Here is a 21,019-nt window from a genome sequence, read left to right on the forward strand (position 1 = left end):
CAGCACTTGGGGCAAAGGGTATGGTGGATCATGGAATACCGGACTCATGTTAGGAGGAAAAGGATTAATGGGCGGTAACTATGGTAACATTGGATACGGAGGAGTCTTGGTAGGAGGAAAAGGATTATTGGGCGGTAACTATGGTAACATAGGATATGGAAGAGTCTTGGTAGGAGGAAAAGGATGGATGGGCGGTAACTATGGTAACATAGGATATGGAGGACCTTTGGTAGGAGGAAAAGGAATGGGAGGAATTCTCCTCGGAGGCAAAGGATTAGTAGGCAGTGGATATGGAAACATGGGATACGGAGGAGTCTTGTTGGGAGGAAAGGGTGTACTTGGCGGAAACTACGGTGCTAAAGGAATAGGAGGAATTGTCCTTGGAGGCAAAGGATTAGTAGGCAGTGGATATGGTAACATGGGATACGGAGGAATCTCTTCTGTTGTAGGAACCAAGGTAATAGAATAAACTACGATGGTTCTTATGGTAATAAATGATTTTATTCTTATTTTATTTTCCAAAAACATGCTACTTTGAGGGTATGAAATTTTAATATTTCATCTTTTTTTCAGGGTTATTATTGAAAACCTGGATGAACGTATTTATGCTGAAATTGTCACTGTCATTTTTCTATTAACAAAATAAATCTTGAGCACCGGTAACTAAACTTGATCTTGTATATTTCTGAGCTATGAAAAGAAGAAAAGTTAAAAAGTATGCATGAGATAAAAGTAATGGGTTCGATTATAGCGCTTTCTTTTTGGGTTAAAACCATAAACATGAACTAACTGAAATTTCATCAGGGCTGACTGATGTGTCTTGTGCATTATCGAATCGGATTTGAAAAATTGTTTTGTTTGCTTCTTTTTTCGTTTTTGTTTGTTGTTTTTTTTATTTATTTTTTTGTATTATATCGGTAAAATACTAATGTACCACGAATAATCTATACATGTAGTACATTCATGCATTTACTGAGCTGCCTGGTATATGCACTTGACTTCGTATACAGGTCTAACTGAAATTTCACCAGGTTTAATTTATCAGTAATCATTAATATGTCTTGTAAAAATTGAATCGGATTTGAAAATTTGGATTCTGTGTATTACACCTACCAATGTACAACGAATAAAACATGCATAAATCTAAAGTAATACTGAGCTGGCTGACTTGAATTCGAATACAGGTCATATACAGCTGTAGTACCATCTAAATTATTCAGTATATATACAGTGTACTCAAGGAAATGCTTACACGTGCCTGAATTTTGAATTCTTAGTACTTTATTTTATTACTTTTCCATGAAATACTTAATATTTACCAAACCCATTGCGATTAGGTATTGTGAGAAACCAATAAAAATAACCCCAATATGAACCATGTTCTGGTTTGTCACCGTTTTTTACTTTACATTTCTTAATTTTCAATAAAATAAAAAGAAATTTGGTGAACAAATACCTGTATTAGTCCTTTAACTGGTGTCATTAAAAAAAAAGAAAACAGTGCACGCACTTTTCCTTAATTTTTAACATTTCATTTGCGATGAACATGTATATTTTATAATTTAAAAAAAAAAAAATCTCTTTATCATCACATATAATATGATAGATATGTGATATTCAATGAAGAAAACTCCTTATTTAGGGAAATTGAACCAGATTTGTAGAAAAACAGCCATTAATAACTCTTCCAAGGAATATTGATGGTCTTTCATTTTTATCATACTATTAAAATATTTCCTACATAAAGTTAAGAAGGGAAAATAACTGTTTATCATCTGAAAATTTTCAAGCACAGGAAAAGATTCCCAGAGGTTCATGCTATTATCTCCTCTTGATAATGTCATTCAACTTTGATGCCAATTTTGATTTTCTTCAGTGTGATTGGTTGATGATGGTTAACAAATCTTTATTTTTCAACAAAACTATAACACATAACCCAAATCATCCAAACAGAAAAATAATAAGGACACATTAATAATCAAATAAAATCAACACTGTCTCAAAAAATAAGCCCTTGGTCTTTGATTTTAAAAAAATATACAATTAAAATCACTCATGATTGTATGTTCATATTATCTATGTGAATAAATGTTCAGTTAAAAGTACATCACATTACATGTATTATGAAAAATAGCAATTCACCTCCAATTTATCAATAGCAAAATTTGGAAAGATTTACAGAGCTGTGCCTTTTTTCTTTATTAATCTTGAGCTAATTAAACCATTCCAACACCATGCTTTCCCTTTCTATTTTTAACAAATATTTTAAATAAATGTACACTTATCAATCACATTTTTTTTCCAATGCAAGATGTGCTCAATTTTTTTTTCAAGATTGACTAGACTGTTTTACAAGATTTTTTTATTGTAATACTGCAAAACCATTTGATGCATATACCAAATACAATGTACTTGTTAATGATTATTACTATACCAGCTGAATCGTAAGTATACTGGTGAATATAATACAAAGCCGTGAGGTGAATTTAACATGCATTGTTATTTAAAATTTCCATATACACCAAACTTTTAACATTATTACCATACCCCACCCCCACGCCACTCACCCCCTAAAAAAATCCGTAATATATAAGTTAACTCTTCAACTCTTTTTCAGCATATCAATTATTATATGTAATAATTACATTTGCAACTCAGTATACATGCAACAATTTGTTGTCAATTACTGAACGTGTACATAAATTGGCGTATATTCAAAATTTAGCGCAATGGGTATGGAGTTGTTGGTGTAATCATGAATTAGCGCTACTTATGTCTGTGCTGTGTTTTGTATATATAAATGAGATTTCTAAGCGGTATTCATGAATTAACGCATCATTGTCTGTGCCAAAGCTGTTAAAATATGAAGCCCGCTTTTTTAAGTACACATACAGTATTCTCTCACACTCTCTCTCTCAGAAAGGCAAAAACAAAATGAATATAAAAGTCAAATTTATGTTGGATGGAATCTCCAGGTATATTGCTCTGTATAAGAAAAAAATCACTGTAAACAATATATCACAGTTTTCAGATAATACATGTACTTTTTAAAAATCAAAAATACCATTATCCATAACATTATTCCATAAAATCACTAAAATCTACAGTATATTGCAACTTCTCTTGAATACTGATTCAGGATAATATAACAACTCTGACATTCAATTTCTTTCATCCTAACCTCCGTATCATAATTTAAAAATGTGTTTTGGTTTTTTTTTCTCGAAAATTGAGCAATGATCACAGCAAAGCATGTCTGAATATATAAATATGGGTATAGAAGCAAAATATGTCCAGTGGCACACAATATAAAAAACAAATTTTTAAATACAATTTGTAATGCACTTTCCATATAGCAGTCAATTGGATAAAAATAACAATTCTTTAAAGTATATCTAGAGATTCCATAAATATATGAAAATACTAGCTTTCAATTTTCAGATTTAATAAAACAATCTGTTTCAGTTTCACTTTCAGAGTAAATTGTCCAAATCACAGTTACTTTATCACTTAACATTAATGAATAATGTCCCGCAGAGTTAAATTATTGTACGGGCTTGTTCCCTCCAATCCAAACTCGTTTGTTCTCCTCCTACGGATTTCATTTTCTCTCTTTCTCTGACGTACTGCAGCAGGATTACTAATTTGACGACGTACAAGTCTGGGTGCTCTCCCTTGATAGTCTGGAGAGGCAGTTGGACTGTTGCCAAGGTAAAGGTCAGTGAAGAGCTGGAAAAAGGGAGATAATCAAAATTTAAATTGTGCAACAAATTGCAAAATTTCAAATTCATTATATCAGCATTAAATTTAATACATTTTGAATGAAATCTCGTTCAGTTTCTTTCCATTAATCATCATCCAAATGAATGTTAACTGCTTAAAATTATACAGCAGAACTTGTAAACGTGTTTCAAGTATGTACTTCATAAATGTAAATGGATAATTGAATTGCATATAGTATTTTAAACAATATCTCTGCCAATATTGTATTTCTTAAATACATATGCATTGCGGTGATTCTACTCTAAGAATATCTTAAATTTTAACTCTTGATATTCAAAAGGTGGAACAATGGTTGTCACATTATAAAATCTTAAAGAGCTGGGTTCAAATTTTATAGACTCCCTAATACCATGCTAACAGGTTTTTAAATCCTCAATAAAAAAGTCATAATGTTCAAAATGTATGAAATGAAACATTTTTAATATATTTTAAAAATGAGGAATTTAAGGTAGTATTAACCTGTAATCGCTCCATTAGCTGGTCCTCCTGCTGGTTCTGGACCCCTGCTTGATTAACTTCCTGGCTATTGGACCCTCTCCTTAACTGTCGCTCATGTTCTAAATAAATATATAGTGTTAATAAATGCATTAGTTTAGTTTAAATCAGCACTGAAAAATTTTAATATTATATATATACTAGATACAACTCATTCATAGTGTCCTTGCTTCAGCTACTTTGTGCTACATTTTAACATTTTAACATTTTGAATGTAAACCTAATGTTTTTGATTATCTGCTATTTTGATTTTAATCAATAAACCCCAATAATTTAATCAATAAAGAACAAAAGTGTTTTTTATATTATAACAATCATGCCAAAGCCATGTCACATCAATGACATGATAGAATATCATGTACTATTTAAAATTAAGTATGCATGAATGATACATTATTAAAAAAAATCAAACAATGTCAGAGAGAGAATTAAGTAATATATCTACAGTAACTCTACAAAGCAAATCTCTCTTTGTATTACATGTGTTATTTGTACAATGTATATGACAAAATTAAATAAACTCATCATTAATTTATATTAGCTTTTATGTACTGTTATCAAAAGTGAAATACAATCATGTACATCCATTTCTTTAAAAATATTTCATAATATAAAAAATAAAATCAGCAAAGTGCCATGTTCCATTCTATTGACTAGTACAATAAAGAAAGACTGAAAGAGAGGATAAGAAATAACAGTGAATTATTTTTTTGGATTCATACATAAAGGATGTCTATAACACATTAACTACTGAAACAACATTTAGCAATGCAGGTTGTTAGCTACAAAAGAAGGGTTAATGGGTATGCTTGTCTCCCGTCCAGTAATTCTAATTTTTATTTCTAAATGATTGATTGTGAAGATTTTAAAGAAAATTTCAAGCATTTTTTTAAGCAAAGGTTGTGACATAAGACAAACATCCCCTCAAAGAAGAAATGCATGCAGAGTTAGCTCCCTTAGAAATACCTGTCAGCCTTGGGGCCCTGGGGGGCAGACCGGTCCTGGGGCCACCTGAGTGACCCCGAGACAATCCACCCTCAGGCCCCTCATCCTGTGCCTCAGCAAGAATAACTCCATTTGCAAGCCGTGTTGAGCGAATGCTGCTGAGACTTGTGTGTGACCCCATGAGGCTTGCTCTGGAATCTGGAGATGAACGTAGAGACGTTAACAAGACATCAAAATCATTTACAACAGCTGGAGTGTTCTCTTTAGGAACTCGCTGGAAAAAACGATGTTTTCCACTGCGATAACTACTTGCCCCTTGGCTAGTTACAGTGGACATTGTGTCAATGTCCGCATTAGGATTAGTCTCGTCCGATTCGAAAAGCGGAGGTAAATCCTTATTAGGAGAATGAAGCTCGGATGGTCTACTATGAAGTAAAGATCTCACGCTCGGGGAGCGAGAAGATCGACTCGAGTCTGGTGTCTTAGACACTGAATTTGCCAAATTTTCTGTTTGTAACATTGATAAAGTGTTTTTGATAGCATTATGTGTAGTAGAGCGGTCATTTTTATGACCCAAAGGTAACTCTATCACGGCTTCTGATCCTATCTCATGTGAGTCTTCATTGTGAGATAGTTCATCTGAGAGATTTCGTCTGCGACGAGAATTTTGCCTGTGAAGATTCTGACCTGCAAAGTGTTCTGAGGACTGGGATTGATGATCTGCCTCCTCTGTGTGTTTTTGTTCATCTGACTGGCCACCGATTTCTTGCAGACGCTGGTTGAGGGAGGATTTTCGATGTTGTAAGCGGCCCAGCAAACGACCTCCTGGTAAAGTAGTAGTTGTAGACATGTTTTCCGTCCCTTCACCTCTGAAAAGAGAAAAAATATCAAATCTCTTTGAAGTACATCTTTATTTATTTCAATGAGACAGGGTATTCCAATACTTGCACATTAAAGTTGATGAATGCTGTATGTACATGCACATTAAATTTCAGCGTGTACTTCTAAAAGACTTTACCCAGTACTAGAGAATTATACCTACATTATATCTTGCCTTATTCCAGAATAAGCAAGATATACATTTTAAGATAATTTACATTTATACCTTATTCTATAATAATCAAGATTTGCTGTGTAAGATAATTTACCCATTAGCACCAACAGACAGCCCATTAAGTGTAAAGCTAGCCCTCAGTGGATCCACAGCTGAATCTTCTGTTGGCCTCCCTTGTAAACGACCTTGCTGTGCCATCTTCCTCCCCCGTAAACTGCTGGACCTCTCTACAGGGGTATTGTCCACTCTCACTAGCCCCACCCCTGGTATACTGAGTTCACTCACATCATTCCCTTGTATACCAGAGGAATTTGTTTTCTTTGATGCAGCAGAAGCTCTGTAATATAAGATTAAGGTTACTGTGGAATCATCATTATCCAAAGGGGACTAATGTTTGTGGATTTTTTTTGGGTCACCTTTATCCATGAATTTACATCCTAGGAACAACTATTTCAACATCCTAGGAACAACTATTTCATCAATATCTATTTATTGTATCATCTGAATTTATGAGTCACCCATGAATTACCACCCAATTAACTAACACAATTTTGCTAATGAACAATATGACCCCCAGCCTCCCAAAATTAAAATGATTCCACAAAAATTTTTGTCAGGGGGGGGGGGGGGGGGGGGGGGGGGGGGGGGTGGTAATAAAGAAACCCAAAGTGTGTGTTCAGTAATCATCTTTAATGGGAGGTGGGGGGTGGGGGAGTAATAATGATAGAAAACGTAAAACGTTTGTTCATCGATACCTTTGATTTCTTTCAGCCTGTTCCTCCGCCTCTAACTGAGCAGTGACTGGGTCCCAGACCACCTGACCGTCCACTGGACATGTGGGGTGGGAGTGAAGGAGCCAGTTATCTATACATTCCTTGTGAAACTGGAAAAAAAGGAAATAAAGTTCATATGACAAAACAAAAAGTCAGAACAAATAAAAAGTGTTTACAAATAATTAGAAGACAAATGTATTTGAAAATATCTCAAACATAAACTCTTCAAGAAAATGACAAACAATTTCACATATCTGAATTCAATTTAAAAATGTTGATCTATTTGGCTTAAAATGACTCTTACCATATATAGTCCTATATATAAATATTGGGAGTTTACAGCCCTGCATTTATACACATTCATAAACTTTTGCCAAATGCTAATCACAAGTCTACTTGCGGTATGCTTTCACAAAGTAACCATTTTATTTCAATTTCTTAAAATTGAAGAATAAGCTGCTACCTTGTGTTTGCATCGTGGTAACTTTCTGACATACTGGTTGACCTCATAACCCCGGAGACAAATTCGGCACTGCAAGCCCGGTGCCAGTAATGGTCCCCGCTCTCGGACTTTCTCCAGAGGAAACTTGTGGATTACGTCCTCTGGTATGTCACTGGGCTGCTGGTTGGCATTGCTAAAAATATATAACAGATTACATTTACAGCTTAATTCTTGTACATGTTTTGTTAATAATTTTGATAATTTAATTGATGTATTGTAATATTTTCTTTCTTTATTAATTTCAAAACTATGAAAGTTTCAGGGGTAAACATTAGTACAAGAGTGGGATTCCTTATTTCAGTGATATGGAAGGCATAATGTATTCACACTGAAAATGTAATATTTCTGCACATGCAGTGCCTTTGAGGAAAAACTGTGATTTTAATCCTTGATGAATGAATCTTCATTAAACCCTCAACCTTAACTAACATGTAATTGTTATAAGTATGTACTTTTTTATTGCATTTACTATTAAATAAAATGTTCTCTTTTACTTGCGACTTTTTTTGTGTCAAGAACAATTCTTCACCTAAGTATATATTTATGTAGAACATGTTGTCTTACTCGCCAAATTTGTATTCTCAAGGCTGATGAATTCAAACTGAAGAATTGCGAACAAAAGATTTCACGAATAATAATTGGTTTACATTATTTACCTGTCCAGCTGTGTCAGTAGCTCATAGTCCCCCTCAGTGAATTCCCTGTTTAACAGGTCATTAGCCACAGCCTCCGGTAGAACTGCTCCATACGTTCTCTGAGCAGGCCGCCATCTCTGATTTCTCTTCTACAGAAAAATCAATGAACCAAAAAATTAAAGGGCTACTTTAGGGAATTTATTTTAATTTGCTGCATTTTACTTCTCTATTCTGTAAAAATGAATTAAAAGACATACTTGGAAAGGTATATAAAGTGTAAAAATCAAAAACATTGTTTTTAATTTTAATATTTTTTTATTTGAAAATTGGTGTGATATCAAAATTTGACAAATTTTCTAAGTATTGTTTAACAGCTGGTCTTACATGTCTGTATTCAAAAGGGTGGCTTGTGTGAATGGAAGTGTTGAAACATGTCTGACACAAGTGGAAATCTGTACATGCTGTGCACCTGTCAATTAAAAAAGTATTACTCTAAGATTTCAAAAATTATATTCAGAACACTTCTAAAATTTCTTTTTGGAACAAAGTGACATCAAACATATTATTATATAAATCTTATCCCTTTCCACAAATCCTGTAGTTACCTGTAGCATTTCCCTTCAATCGGTGAAGCGTGACAGCTTTGACACCTTGTGTAAAGGTGACGATCCATTCTACCTCCTGTGGGGACCCCCATGGCATTGCGACTCTCCTGTTTCAGGAGTTCAAATGGGCCAAAGTCCTCTCGACAGAAGGGACATTTAATTGTCTTCTCCCCAGAAGATTTCTGGTGGTCTGCCCAGATCTTCATACATTTAATGTGGATGCTGTTCCCGCAACTAAATCTGATAAAAGAAAACAGGTTGTCGAAAACATAATTAAACAATGAATAAATCCTATTGAAGTAAATTTCAGAAATATTTTTCAAAAGGAAGATCATAGAGGGGCACCGAAAGTGGAGTAGGTAGTTATTGGGTGAATAAGTCCTCCATAATCAGAATTAAGTTCCCTTTGTACTGAGTCTACTATTCAACCAAGACTGTAGGAGTAACAATGCACAGAATTTGAAAACTAAAATCTTATTGATGTAGTTTTGTTTAGGTGAAAAATCAGTCAGGGGCACTTAAATGGGAGTGTGTCATTATTGAATGTCAGATCCTCCATTTTACATACTTGCAGAATGTCACAGGCTGGTGTTTCTGCAGAAGCTCGTCCTGGCAAATTGGACAGCAGTCTTCTTCCTTGATTTCTCTCTGTTGAATTGTGGGCCTCCCATCGGAAAGTTGCCCAGTTTTATCCGGTGGAGCAGATGTTGCCCACCTTCTCTGAGGTTTACGCTGTCTGGTGCCAAACAGAATTTCGTTGATTTCTCTCTCCACTAGACCAAGTTGCCATGTGACTGAATTAAAGGTGATTGATACATGTAAATACATGTACCGGTATATGTAAAACAGTAAAATATGATTCCTATCAAAGCTTAAATTGATAGTTATCAAAATTTTAATAAACAAAATAAAATGTTTTATTGAGACTTGCAGTCAGTTTCTCTCTGAGATAATGATCAATTTAGCTGATCAAGAGGTAAATTTCTTCAAGTACTTTGTATACCGTTAATTTAGTCATTTATCTCATACGTGTGGGTGATACAGGCCATTGGATAAACTTATGCTTTTTAATGGGTAGATGCTTTATCAATAGCACTTCCAGTTTTGACTCGGCAAGCCTCGCGAATATATACACCATTTCAACTCGTTGGATAAAGCCAATATCAAATCACACAATATAGATATCCTCTATTTATCATTGAAATATCATCACACTTTTTAAATTTTTTCCCCTTTCAGTTCGTTAGATGTTTTAATAAATTATTTGGTAAATGAGATTTAACTGAAAAGTATTACAAATAATAATTAAAAAAAAAGCAAAGACTATTAAATTTTCTAGCTGCAAACAAATTAATGAATTTAATGCAACAGAAGCAGAACTCTACCTGGATTATCCTGTGGAACTTTGAACTTTTTCAGAATCAGCCAACAAATGTGTTTACAAAGGTCTCTATCCTTCATAAAGTTTGAACAAGTACAGGAATGAGGATCCCCTAAAAACACCTGAAAAAATATAATGAATCTTAATCAGTTCAACAATATATGTATGTCTAAATTAAACTTTGTTATTTCTAGATAACTATTTACAACTGATAACATGACAATTCTCATTATGAAACTAATGCTAAAATAAAAGTTTCTGTAGATTAGAAGATTAAATTTTGATGACAATTAAGCTATTTTTAAATCTGCAGGTCTCTTGACTACTTTGACTTTAAATTTCAAATTATGTCTTCATTTGTTTACTATGAGGAGCATTTAAATCAGATTCACATTCACATACCCCATTTAGAACTGGTCAAAAATTATTGTATATAGATAGAATGTTCTATCGTTAAAATGATATTGTCCTACGGACCCGGTTTAACGATAGAATTCGTTCCGTTTATTTGTAATGTAGCAGAAAGAAACACGGGCGATAACTCGCATAGTGCATTTACTAGGAACAATCTAGAGAGTTCCGAATGTAAACATGGAGGTCATTTGAATCGAGAGAAAAACGTTGAGAAAATTAATTGGATTTTCGTCTTTAGATGGATTATTTTTTGGGATAAAAGGCATAAGCAATCTCAAAAAGGTTTGTTTTTATTATTTTGGTAGTTATTCCCAGTGCAAATCATTTTATACTCTTCAAAATCGTTTCGGAGCGGATCCGCTCCGATCTGCTACATTGCAAGTATATGGGACGTATTCTAACTGTGGTGAGGGCTTGTACCGAGACACAGTTAGATTATTCTAACTATATTGTATATACATTCAAATTAGTTTTTAAACACCATCAGGGACCCTTACTTTGACGGGCTTGGCCTCTCCTTCCTCTTTCAGTAGGAAGCCCGTTGGCCCGGTCTCGCGGAGGATGTAGATCGTAGAGTCCAGTGCCTGACATTGTCGCCAGAACACCAAGTCATTGCACGTGCGACGCCACGCTACACTCCTCGACATTCTGTAAAAAAATAAAAATTTCAATATATATCTGTACATATCTTCTTCATCTACTTCGAAACTTCTTCGTTAAAATACCGAGACTTACTCAAACCAATGGAGAGTACGGACAAAGTAGTTCGGCGCAATAATTTATATTTGTATATTCATACGCATATTTCAGTCGGAAAGTATATGTGTACAAAAAAGGTAGAGAGGTACACAGCTGGTTGACGGCAGGTAGACAGGTCGGCGGGTCGGCAGGTAGACAGGTCGGCGGGTCGGCAGGTAGACAGGTCGTCAGGTAGACGGGTCGGCAGGTAGATGGGTCGGAATCAGCAGGAAGACGGTTCGGCAGGTAGACAGGTCGGCAGGTAGACAGGTCGTCAGGTAGACGGGTCGGCAGGTAGACAGGTCGGCGGGTCGGCAGATAGATGGGTCAGGATCAGCAGGTAGGCGGTTCGGCAGGTAGACAGGTCGGCAGTTAGACAGGTCGTCAGGTAGACGGGTCGGCAGGTAGATGGGTTGGGAACAGCCGGAAGACGGTTAGGCAGGTAGACAGGTCGGTAGGTAGACAGGTCGTCATGTAGACGGGTCGGCAGGTAGACAGGTCGGCAGGTAGATGGGTCAGGATCAGCAGGTAGGCGGTTCGGCAGGTAGACAGGTCGTCAGGCAGACGGGTCGGCAGGTAGACAGGTCGGCAGGTAGATGGGTCGGGATCTGTAGGTAGGCGGTTCGTCAGGTAGACAGGTCGGCAGGTAGACGGTTTGGCAGGTAGATAGGTCGTCAGGTAGACGGGTCGGCTGGTAGACAGGTCGGCAGGTATGCGGATCGACTGGTAGACAGGTCGGCCATCTGGGACCAAATGGAGAGTAGAATAATGTGCGAGGATTAACCCTAATATCTCGGATGGATGCGAGACTAACCCTAATCAGTAGAATAATGTACGAGGACTAACCCTACTCTCTCGGATGGATGCGAGACTAACCCTAATCGGTATAATTATGTGCGAGGACTAACCTTAATCTCTCAGATGGATGTGAGACTAAGCCTAATCAGTCGAATAATGTGAGAGGACTGACCATAATCTCTCGGATGGATACGAGACTAACCCTAATCAGTAGAATAATGTGCGAGGATTAACAATAATCCCTCGGTTGGATGCAAGACTAACCCAAATTAGGAATATAATGCGCGAGGAGTAACCCTAATCTCTCAGATGGATGCTAGACTAACCCAAATCTGTCGAATAATGTGCGAGGACTAACCAGAAACTGCTTAGCTGTCGACCTGCCGACATCTCTACCTGCCGACCTGTCTACCTGCCGACATGTGACGGACCTGCCGACCTGTATATTAGCAAATGTTTACCTGCCTACCTGTCGACTTCTCTACCTGCCGACTTGTGACGGACCTGCCGACCTGTTTATTAGCAAAATTTTACCTGCCGACATCTCTACCTGCCGACCTGTCTACCTGCCGACTTGTGACGGACCTGCCGACCTGTATATTAGCAAATGTTTACCTGCCGACCTGTCGACCTGTTTTAATTTCTAGCAGTAAAATATAACCAAATCACAACTCTATGAAAGAATATCCGCCGTAATAAGGAACTACATATCCGTTAACTCCACTTGATCCAATAAAACTGAAACTGCCAAGTCAGGCATGTCAAGCTAGTGGATGAGCCAGCAGGACTACATAGGAAGGTTAACAAAGAGGTAGAACCGTTCTATCGTTAAGATGATATTGTCCTATGGACCCGGTTTGTGGTGAGGGCTAGCTTGTCCTATTGAGACAGATTAACTAGATAACAAATATTTCCCAAATTCAATAACACGACTAAAAGAAAATATGTCAGTATTAACAATTCACCGTACCTTCCTTTGATTAACAGATTGTGAACATTAGCCCCCCTAAAAGAAATTAATTGGGCTATCTACCTTCTTCATAAGAAAATCAATATTTTAAATTCCTAACTCTGGTCAGACAGCCATGTTGTTTATTGCCTCGTTTTGAAATCACCATGAAGAAGGCAAAATAAATGTCAAAGCGATAATGGTATAATTTCCGGATGAGCTAAACAGATTTATAAATCGGTTTGCCAACTACGATAAATAAAAGTTACAGTGAATTTAAAAATTAAATTGACAAATTTTTTCAAAGATACAGACAGCAGTGCAGAGAAATTATGAATTATAACAATGTTTCAATCTGATGGTTTTTCCCCCGAATGAGCCATTTACATAATATATTTGATTTTTAGTACTTTTTAAATTATTTCAACGTTCACTTCACATAAGTTTTTCTCCAAAATTTTATAAGCCATTTACGTGTAATAATATATTTGATTTTCACAATGTTTCGGTACTTTTAACTAAATCATTGTAATATACACTTCACATCAGTTTTTTTCCCGAAATTTTATACGCCAAAAGCCATTTACATGTTTACAGTATCATTTTATATTTTTTGATTCGATTTGAAAAACAGGTTGTAAAAGAAAAAAAGCGATTCAGTGCTAAAGCGCGCGCCTGAGAGAGAGGGGGGGGGGGTAAAAATGGTTTGAGTAAATGATTCAGATCTTGAAAACTTTATCCATGTATTTTTGCAGATGATGACAAACTTTGGAAAAGCTAATAAAATGTAACATTATATCTAGAACTCAATAACTGTCTATCTAAACATGCTAAAAGAAACAGGATAATTCGATTATATCCTTCTATGTGTAAAATTTTACCGGGAACTCAATAATTGAAACAACGAATTTAATTAATTGATATGGATATCTTCATTTAATTCACAAAGTAAATAAAAAGAACTATATACACGTCAGCAAAATGATTGTAAAAGTTTTTAGTAACAACATAAAATCTTTGACAAGCCAAAGAAGAAGGGAATTGTCCAAAGTCGAACATCTTTTTTTGGAGGTAGGGGTGTTAGGTTCCAACTTTTTTTTTACAGGCAAATCCCTTCTATCCCCGATGTTGACTATATATTGCAACAAAAATGGCTTACTAGGGGATGATTCATTTTAAAAAAGTTTGATCCCACCCCCATTCCCCCTGTCAGATGCTCTATGCCTGATACAAGCAGTCATGGCAGTAAATTATATTTAAAAGTAAATATCACTGGTAAATAAATAAAACTTACCTGGGTATTTGAAGTTTCTGAGGTTCTGACATATCACATTTTGCACAGTCTAATCTTTATAACAAAGAGAAGTACAAAAAATGTAAACTTTTTACGTCTTTCGGATGACGACCAACCTTTCTTTATAACAAAGTTACTTGTTCCCACTACACATTGTTTCTTATGAATTACCAAATATCTAAGACAGCAAAGGATCGAATTTCAGATTTTAACCCGAGTTTAACTTTTATTGTAAAAATTAGAAAAGACTGACGTTAAACTGCCTTTGTCTTCAGTTAAAGATATGATTGACTGATTTTCTTTTGAATTGAGTTATCAAAAATGTATTGTATGCAAATCAACCATAAACCAACTGTTGATTTCTATTACTTAAATGCAGTCTGTATGTATATCTTTACACTCAGCGTTAATCATTACATCTTTATGAAAGTGCACAGCACAGCAGGTGCTCAGTCTACTTTTTTTTCTCAAATGGGTACAATGAATACATGTACCCACAGTGCGCCTATATATAATAAATGTATATAGTAAAAACAAGATTTCAAGATTTTTTTTCAGAGAAAAATGAATACATGTCTTAAAAATTCAAAATTCTTTTGGCCAGTGCATGGGTAGTTTAATTTAATGATGAACATATCTGTAACCCCCACCCCCTTTTTTAAATTAACAAAAACCGCAGGGTGTTTTTAGTGTAGCGTGTACAAACAGAAATAATAAGCAAATAACAATAAATTCAGAAGAAAACAAGACGTGTTTGTGAAACACTATGCGCCCGGCGGCAACAAAGTTCACAAAAACTATTTTTAGTAGATAGGTCAAGGTCACAAGGTCATTGAACGTGGAGTCATTTGAAAGAACTTCATTAGTGGAGTAGGCATACCAAATATGAAGTCTATATCTCTCAAGGTTCATACGTTATGGCGAAAGTTCGAAAAAGCTATTTTTAGCATATAGGTCACAGTCAAGGTCACAAGGTCATTGACCTTGGTGTCATTTGCAAGTGCTTCATCGGTGGAGTATGCATATCAAATATGAAGTCTCCATCTCTCATGGTTCAAAAGTTATGGCGAAGTTTAAAGTTGACAACAGACAAACAGACAAACAGATAAACAGACAAACAGACAGGAAAAAACAATATACGCCTCGGATCTATCGATTCGGGCGCATAAAAATGTCAAAACCTGATGAGAGACCTGATCGAGACGGCGGGGATATGGGGGTAAAAGGAAAGTCGTCTTTTCCTTCGTTCATGCATATTTTTCTCCATAACATTTTACCAGGATCTGTTTTTTTTTCTAAAAAGGGACTGGTGTCTTAGGTCATTTTTATTACTCAAAAAGTGAGGGAGAGGGGTCCAGATCCCTTGACCCCCCCCCCCCCCGTCCCCCTCCCCCTTCACAATCATCACAAAGTAATACTGTCCATTTCTAAGACACAAAGAGTTACAGAATGATTTTATTTATTTTTATTTTATTACATTATACCCAATTTCACATTTTATTAATTTTTAAACTACATTGTATGATAGGATTTTACTAAAAATGTTAAAATTTCCTAGATCCGCCTGAAATTTAAAAAAAAAATACAAGTCGGGTTCGTAATTCATAAAAAGAGAAAACCTAGAAGAATTTTTATTTTGCGAATGTTTCCACTGTTTTGACATTTTGTTCATAGATCAGTGTCGGCAATGACTGAGGCACTTGAGGCACAACTCGAGACTCTTACAAACGAAAACGTATTTTTGCAAAAATATTTCTCCTTGAGGAAAAAGTGTGAACAGTTGCAGCAGGTAAAGTCTCCGACGCCGAGGGTTTTCAATTTCAGAATTTTGGTGTTGTTTTTAGGCATATTTAGTTTCACCGTTTGACATAGATTAGGCTTATGTATTTCTTTTTTAATATAAAAATCTGTCAATGATCATAAAAACACTTTGTTGATATGGATCATTGTTTCCAAAATAAATGTAAATTAATGTATGTAATTCTTGTTCATTAACAAATGAAATGGAAATATGATACCTTCATCAGGGACCTACTGTAAACCAATTATTATACGCGTCATTTTTTATTCGCGACTGACCGCTAGAGAACTAATCCGCGACGATTTATTTCCGCGAACAAGTGGTCATATTTTTTTTTATTTCCACATATATTTTGGGTTTCAAATTAAAAATTTATATCCGCCCATAAACTAGGTAAAATGCTACCGTGAGTACTGCTTACGCATTATCATTCAAGACATTCTGTGCATTGCTTCCATTTAAAATCTTATATCTGCACCTAAAGTAGATAAAATGTTACCATGAGCATACTTCTTACGCATTATTCACGACGCTCGAATGAAAATCAGGAAAAAATCGAGGAAATTAAAGTTGATTTCAAACTCTCAAGTGTAAAAGTACCTCATGCTAATTGGGTAATTGACGCTTTACAAGATCTACATAGCCAAAGGGCAATTATTATAAATGGTTGGGACAGAGCAGGACTGGGCCATAATTAGTCGTAATTAACCAGGCTATCTCTAACTCGTCTGTGACAATAATGAACAATAATAACACAAGCTTACATAATTATTGACATTTTAATCATTTTTAGACAAATAGTTTTAGATTTGCCATTGATTTCGTTTATATATTTTTTCTGAATGTTTTGTAATTAAATATCAACTGCTTCTAGAACACTAAAGTTCTTTAGATGATTACTTGTTGAACCGTTGTGGATCGGTATTCAAAAAAGGGTAAATAACTCTAATCATAACATGGGAAAATGAACAACTGGTTCGCGACGATTAATATTAAAGAGGTTTTTAGTAAAACTAATATTTATCGCACGCGTATAATACTTGGTTTACAGTATTCTACGAAGTATCCTTGCTTACATGAGCAGCTGATTATTATTTTTTTTTTTACGTTCTCCCTGCAGGCCAATGAGAAGATTGTAAATAGGATACAACACGTAAAGAAACTCATCAAAAGATACAAACGAGAGAGGAGGTCTGTAATACTGCTTTTTACCAAGGAGCTATCCACTAACATCAGGGATCGAAATTAACTTTTTTAACCACAGGCTAATTTTAGCCTATACATATAAAATCTACAGGCTAAAATGAAGATCAACAAGCTAAAATTAAAAGAAGGATTAAATGTCTTTATCATGCTCATTTAAATCAATAATAATACAGGTCCTTCTATAGTAGGTCAGTACAGAATTAAGAACATCAATGTTTTTACATTAAAAAAAGGTAATCTGGCCTAAAAGAAAAAAACACACACACACAAAAAAAATTAAAATATATTTATTTCCTGTAATTCCTGTAACATTCCAAAAAAGAAAATCAATATGATCAAGGGTATGTAGGTGGGATTTTTGGCTACTGAATAATAGGGTCAAACATCCCGGGCATAATTAACCAGGTGTGATATTTACAGCGGGCACCTAACATGGCTGTCTAGCTGCAGAAAACGATCTTCAAAAAGTCATGGGAGAAATTATTTGGTGTTAAACTAATGATTATTTAAGGTAAATTTTGACAAGGTTGACACATTTTATATGTCAAATAAACTACAATGAAACATTTTTGTATAAATTGCATCAGCTGATTGGGAAATGGTGACAGAATCAACCGAGGTTTACCGAATCAGGCGAATGCATTGTGACTCTTTTCAAATTTCAAAAAAGCAAGACGAATTACCAGAAAAATATGGATACAAGACTACTTGGGTCAAAAACACCACTCACTAAAAATTTCGAGTGTCTTCTATTTTTACTCGCTGTTTTAAAAATCAACTCGCATTTTGCGAGTATTTCTCGCTAATTTCGAACCCTGAACATGAGCTTGTCACTGTTTGTGCACATGTTTAACAAGTACACATGTTTTGTGTATCATGCTGTGAAAATGAATAATGTATTAGGTGACAATAGATGCATGCACAAGGAATCTTGAATCAGCATCTTATCAGTAACTAAAGTTTTAATGCAGATAGGGATACTTCATAAATGGACTCATTTTATTTAAACCTTATATAGCAAAGAAAAATGTGTCATTATGAGACATTAACCAAAGATGTCTTTAGATGAGAATCTGGTACATACCCCTGTAAATACCCTTTGTGTTTTAGGTTTCTGGCTAACCGTCTGGATGAACATGGAGATGATTACAGAAATGCCCCGATTCCTGTCATGTGGGAAGTAAGTAAACGTACATATAAATATTAAATTTAATTTTTAGTAAAAATAAATTTAAATGTCAGTGTTATTCTTTGAAGGAAAGCAGTTTGCTTTTGTGAAATGTTCAAAAACGACAATCTGATACCTTTAACCATTACCTGATATTCTTAACCATTTGTAATAAGGATACTCGATTACTGGTGATCCAGTTATCCAGTCTTAATAATAAAACTTCTGACTTACATGTGTCTGTTGGATAATGATTCAAATTTATTTTTACATATATACTGTTTTCATTATGAAAGTAAAATGGTTAAAACAAACTGGTGTAAATTCTTTGACAGGAAGACAAGATATATGACCCAGTTCGACCAATGAAAAGCAGTGATGGGAGGTCACAAGGGGTCAAACATTCCTCTGACATCATTTCGGCTGTTAGCCCTAGAGTTCTAGCAGACATGGGACAAGTCTCCTCTAGTAAGTATAAGTCTACTGAAAAAAAAACAAACAAAAGGAAAAAAAAATTAAATGTAACTACTGTATATATTCCCCTTTTAGTAATTTTTTTTGTACAAACATGAAACCTAGAAATTAATAATTACAAACCTTTTAAATTGCATTAAACTGGCTTTTTGTTTTGTTTTTTTTTTAAATTTTGGTTTGTTTGTGTATATTAGGTAAATCTAAGAAGAAGACAGAGAAAGTAAAGGATTTTGTCGGCCCCAAGAAACCCGCTAACGCCTTCTTATTGTTTTGTCAGCATCGGAGAACTGCAGTGGCAGAGGATTACTTTAAGGTGTGTTATAGTATGCATCACACCAAATTTATTTCTTTTGGCATTATGTCAGATTCTGAGATATCCATAGTTCTCTTGGAATGGAGAGCGAAAAGAAGCAGTTAACTGAAATCTATACTAATTTTGGGGGATAATAGAGGGCTCTCTTGGCGGGTGTAAAATTTGGCGTTTTACCTGCTCAAAGGTATGCCAATAATTTTGGAGTAAATAATTATAGCGGACACAGTGTTCCAGCTCTTTGCAGATGGACACTAAGAAGAGTTCTGACTATTTTGGCTATTAAAATTTTAGCGGGCTACCATCAAAAAGCCAAAATAAGCCAAAATTAGCATCCTGCTAAAATAATTCGCTATACGGTACATGATAATACAAGTAATGATATAAAGCAAGGTCAATTCATAACTAGTTTGCACCAGATTTTGATTAGGAATGAAAGCACTGGTAGTTAATTTGTTATTTAAGGAATTTGTGAAGTTCTTTTTGCATCTAATCTGTGTGACAAAAGAAATATAAGATTCATTCAGCATCATTTTAAAAGTTCCTTTTAATTTTTGTGTTAGGAAAAACATGAAGAAATATCCAACCATGAATTAACTCGCAGAATTGCACTGGAGTGGAACATTCTCAAACCAGAAAAGAAAAAGGTATGTATAAGTATCAGGTTTTCATTTTTCTTGTACCAATTCTGGTTGTACTCTATGTAAACATAGAAGATTTTCATAGTTGAACTTATTTGTGTTATGATTCTTACAGTCCTACTGAGCCTCTGCGTATATTTTACTGTGATCTGAGAGTGAAATATGTGGGGAAAGAAATCACTTACAATGTGCGAGTTGGGAAAAAATGATTTTCCCCTTTTCTTTTGTTATATAGTGAAAATTCATAAACATGCATGTATCTTTTCTCACATTCTACATTCTAAAACTGTAAATTTTAAAGAGATACAAAATGTACTTGTCATGCCAAGGGACATAATTAATTTGTCATAAATATAATTTCCTTCATGAAATTAAAACTTACAAACATGATGAATATAGAAGGAGAGGAGAAATCTATAATTGCTAGTAAATATACATCTGGAAATCTTGTAGGTTTACTTTGACATGTACGAGCATGAGAAGGAACAATACGAGAGAGAGATGAAGATTTACCAGGAACAGGAACAGTCGAGGAGGAGTGATCGCGAGGTGACCCGAGGCCTAGCCAGGTCCGAGGAGGCTGTGGACGAGGCAGCTATGGGGATGGAGGCCCAGAGTGCTGTAGACGCGCTCATGATGGACAACTGATGAGGCTGAAAAATTAAAATAATGTGTTTCTGGTAACCCGACCAGGATAAAATGAAGTGTACATATTAAAAATGTGTGTAGAATTGCTGAAGTATCATTATTACCAAGCATTTATATTAGTTCAATCTTCCACATTTCATACCCCTGTTCATGCTTGTGGTAATATTAATTGTCGTAGATTGAATTTGACAGGATGTATTTTAAAGATTTGTGTGTGTAATTTAGAAAGTTTTGCATGTTAAAAAATGTGTGCAATAAAAAAAAAATAATAGAATAACTGATCCTGTTGAACTTTTCAAAATTTCACTGTAGAAAATATAAAGACGAATATGCTTTGGGTCATGAATATTGACCATGATGGATTATTTGGTAGAGCACCTGACTAGTGATACAGGGGTCCTGGGT

The 21,019-nt window shown here is 35.1% G+C and overlaps 2 protein-coding genes across 3 annotated transcripts; one reads left to right on the forward strand and one right to left on the reverse strand.

The window, feature by feature from the left end:
• Positions 1–3,465: 3,465 nt before the first annotated feature.
• On the reverse strand, positions 3,466–13,228 carry LOC134275422 (E3 ubiquitin-protein ligase ZSWIM2-like). Of its 2 annotated transcripts, none has more exons than XM_062757709.1 (13): positions 13,157–13,228; positions 11,085–11,235; positions 10,178–10,295; positions 9,361–9,586; positions 8,793–9,032; positions 8,572–8,656; positions 8,209–8,336; positions 7,514–7,685; positions 7,033–7,160; positions 6,372–6,614; positions 5,245–6,092; positions 4,243–4,340; positions 3,466–3,729 (listed from the first exon to the last, which is right to left on the reverse strand). In XM_062757709.1, the coding sequence occupies exons 2-13, from the start codon at positions 11,232–11,234 to the stop codon at positions 3,517–3,519; spliced, it is 2,649 nt and encodes an 882-aa protein (XP_062613693.1). In that variant the 5' UTR covers position 11,235; positions 13,157–13,228; the 3' UTR covers positions 3,466–3,516. The 2 variants fall into 2 exon arrangements, with proteins under 2 accessions (XP_062613693.1, XP_062613699.1); XM_062757715.1 differs by lacking the exon at positions 13,157–13,228 and having other exon boundaries at positions 5,245–5,421; positions 5,911–6,092; positions 11,085–11,273.
• A 2,769-nt stretch (positions 13,229–15,997) lies between these two features.
• Positions 15,998–20,869, forward strand: LOC134275134 (uncharacterized). The gene is made up of 7 exons (XM_062757376.1): positions 15,998–16,155; positions 17,288–17,358; positions 18,484–18,553; positions 18,877–19,009; positions 19,210–19,328; positions 19,889–19,972; positions 20,420–20,869. The coding sequence occupies exons 1-7, from the start codon at positions 16,054–16,056 to the stop codon at positions 20,612–20,614; spliced, it is 774 nt and encodes a 257-aa protein (XP_062613360.1). The 5' UTR covers positions 15,998–16,053; the 3' UTR covers positions 20,615–20,869.
• Positions 20,870–21,019: the final 150 nt, after the last annotated feature.

Source organism: Saccostrea cucullata, unplaced genomic scaffold, assembly GCF_032062105.1.
Source record: "Saccostrea cucullata isolate Sc308-1 unplaced genomic scaffold, CSIRO_AGI_Scuc_v1 ctg72, whole genome shotgun sequence".
NCBI lineage: Eukaryota > Metazoa > Mollusca > Bivalvia > Ostreida > Ostreidae > Saccostrea > Saccostrea cuccullata.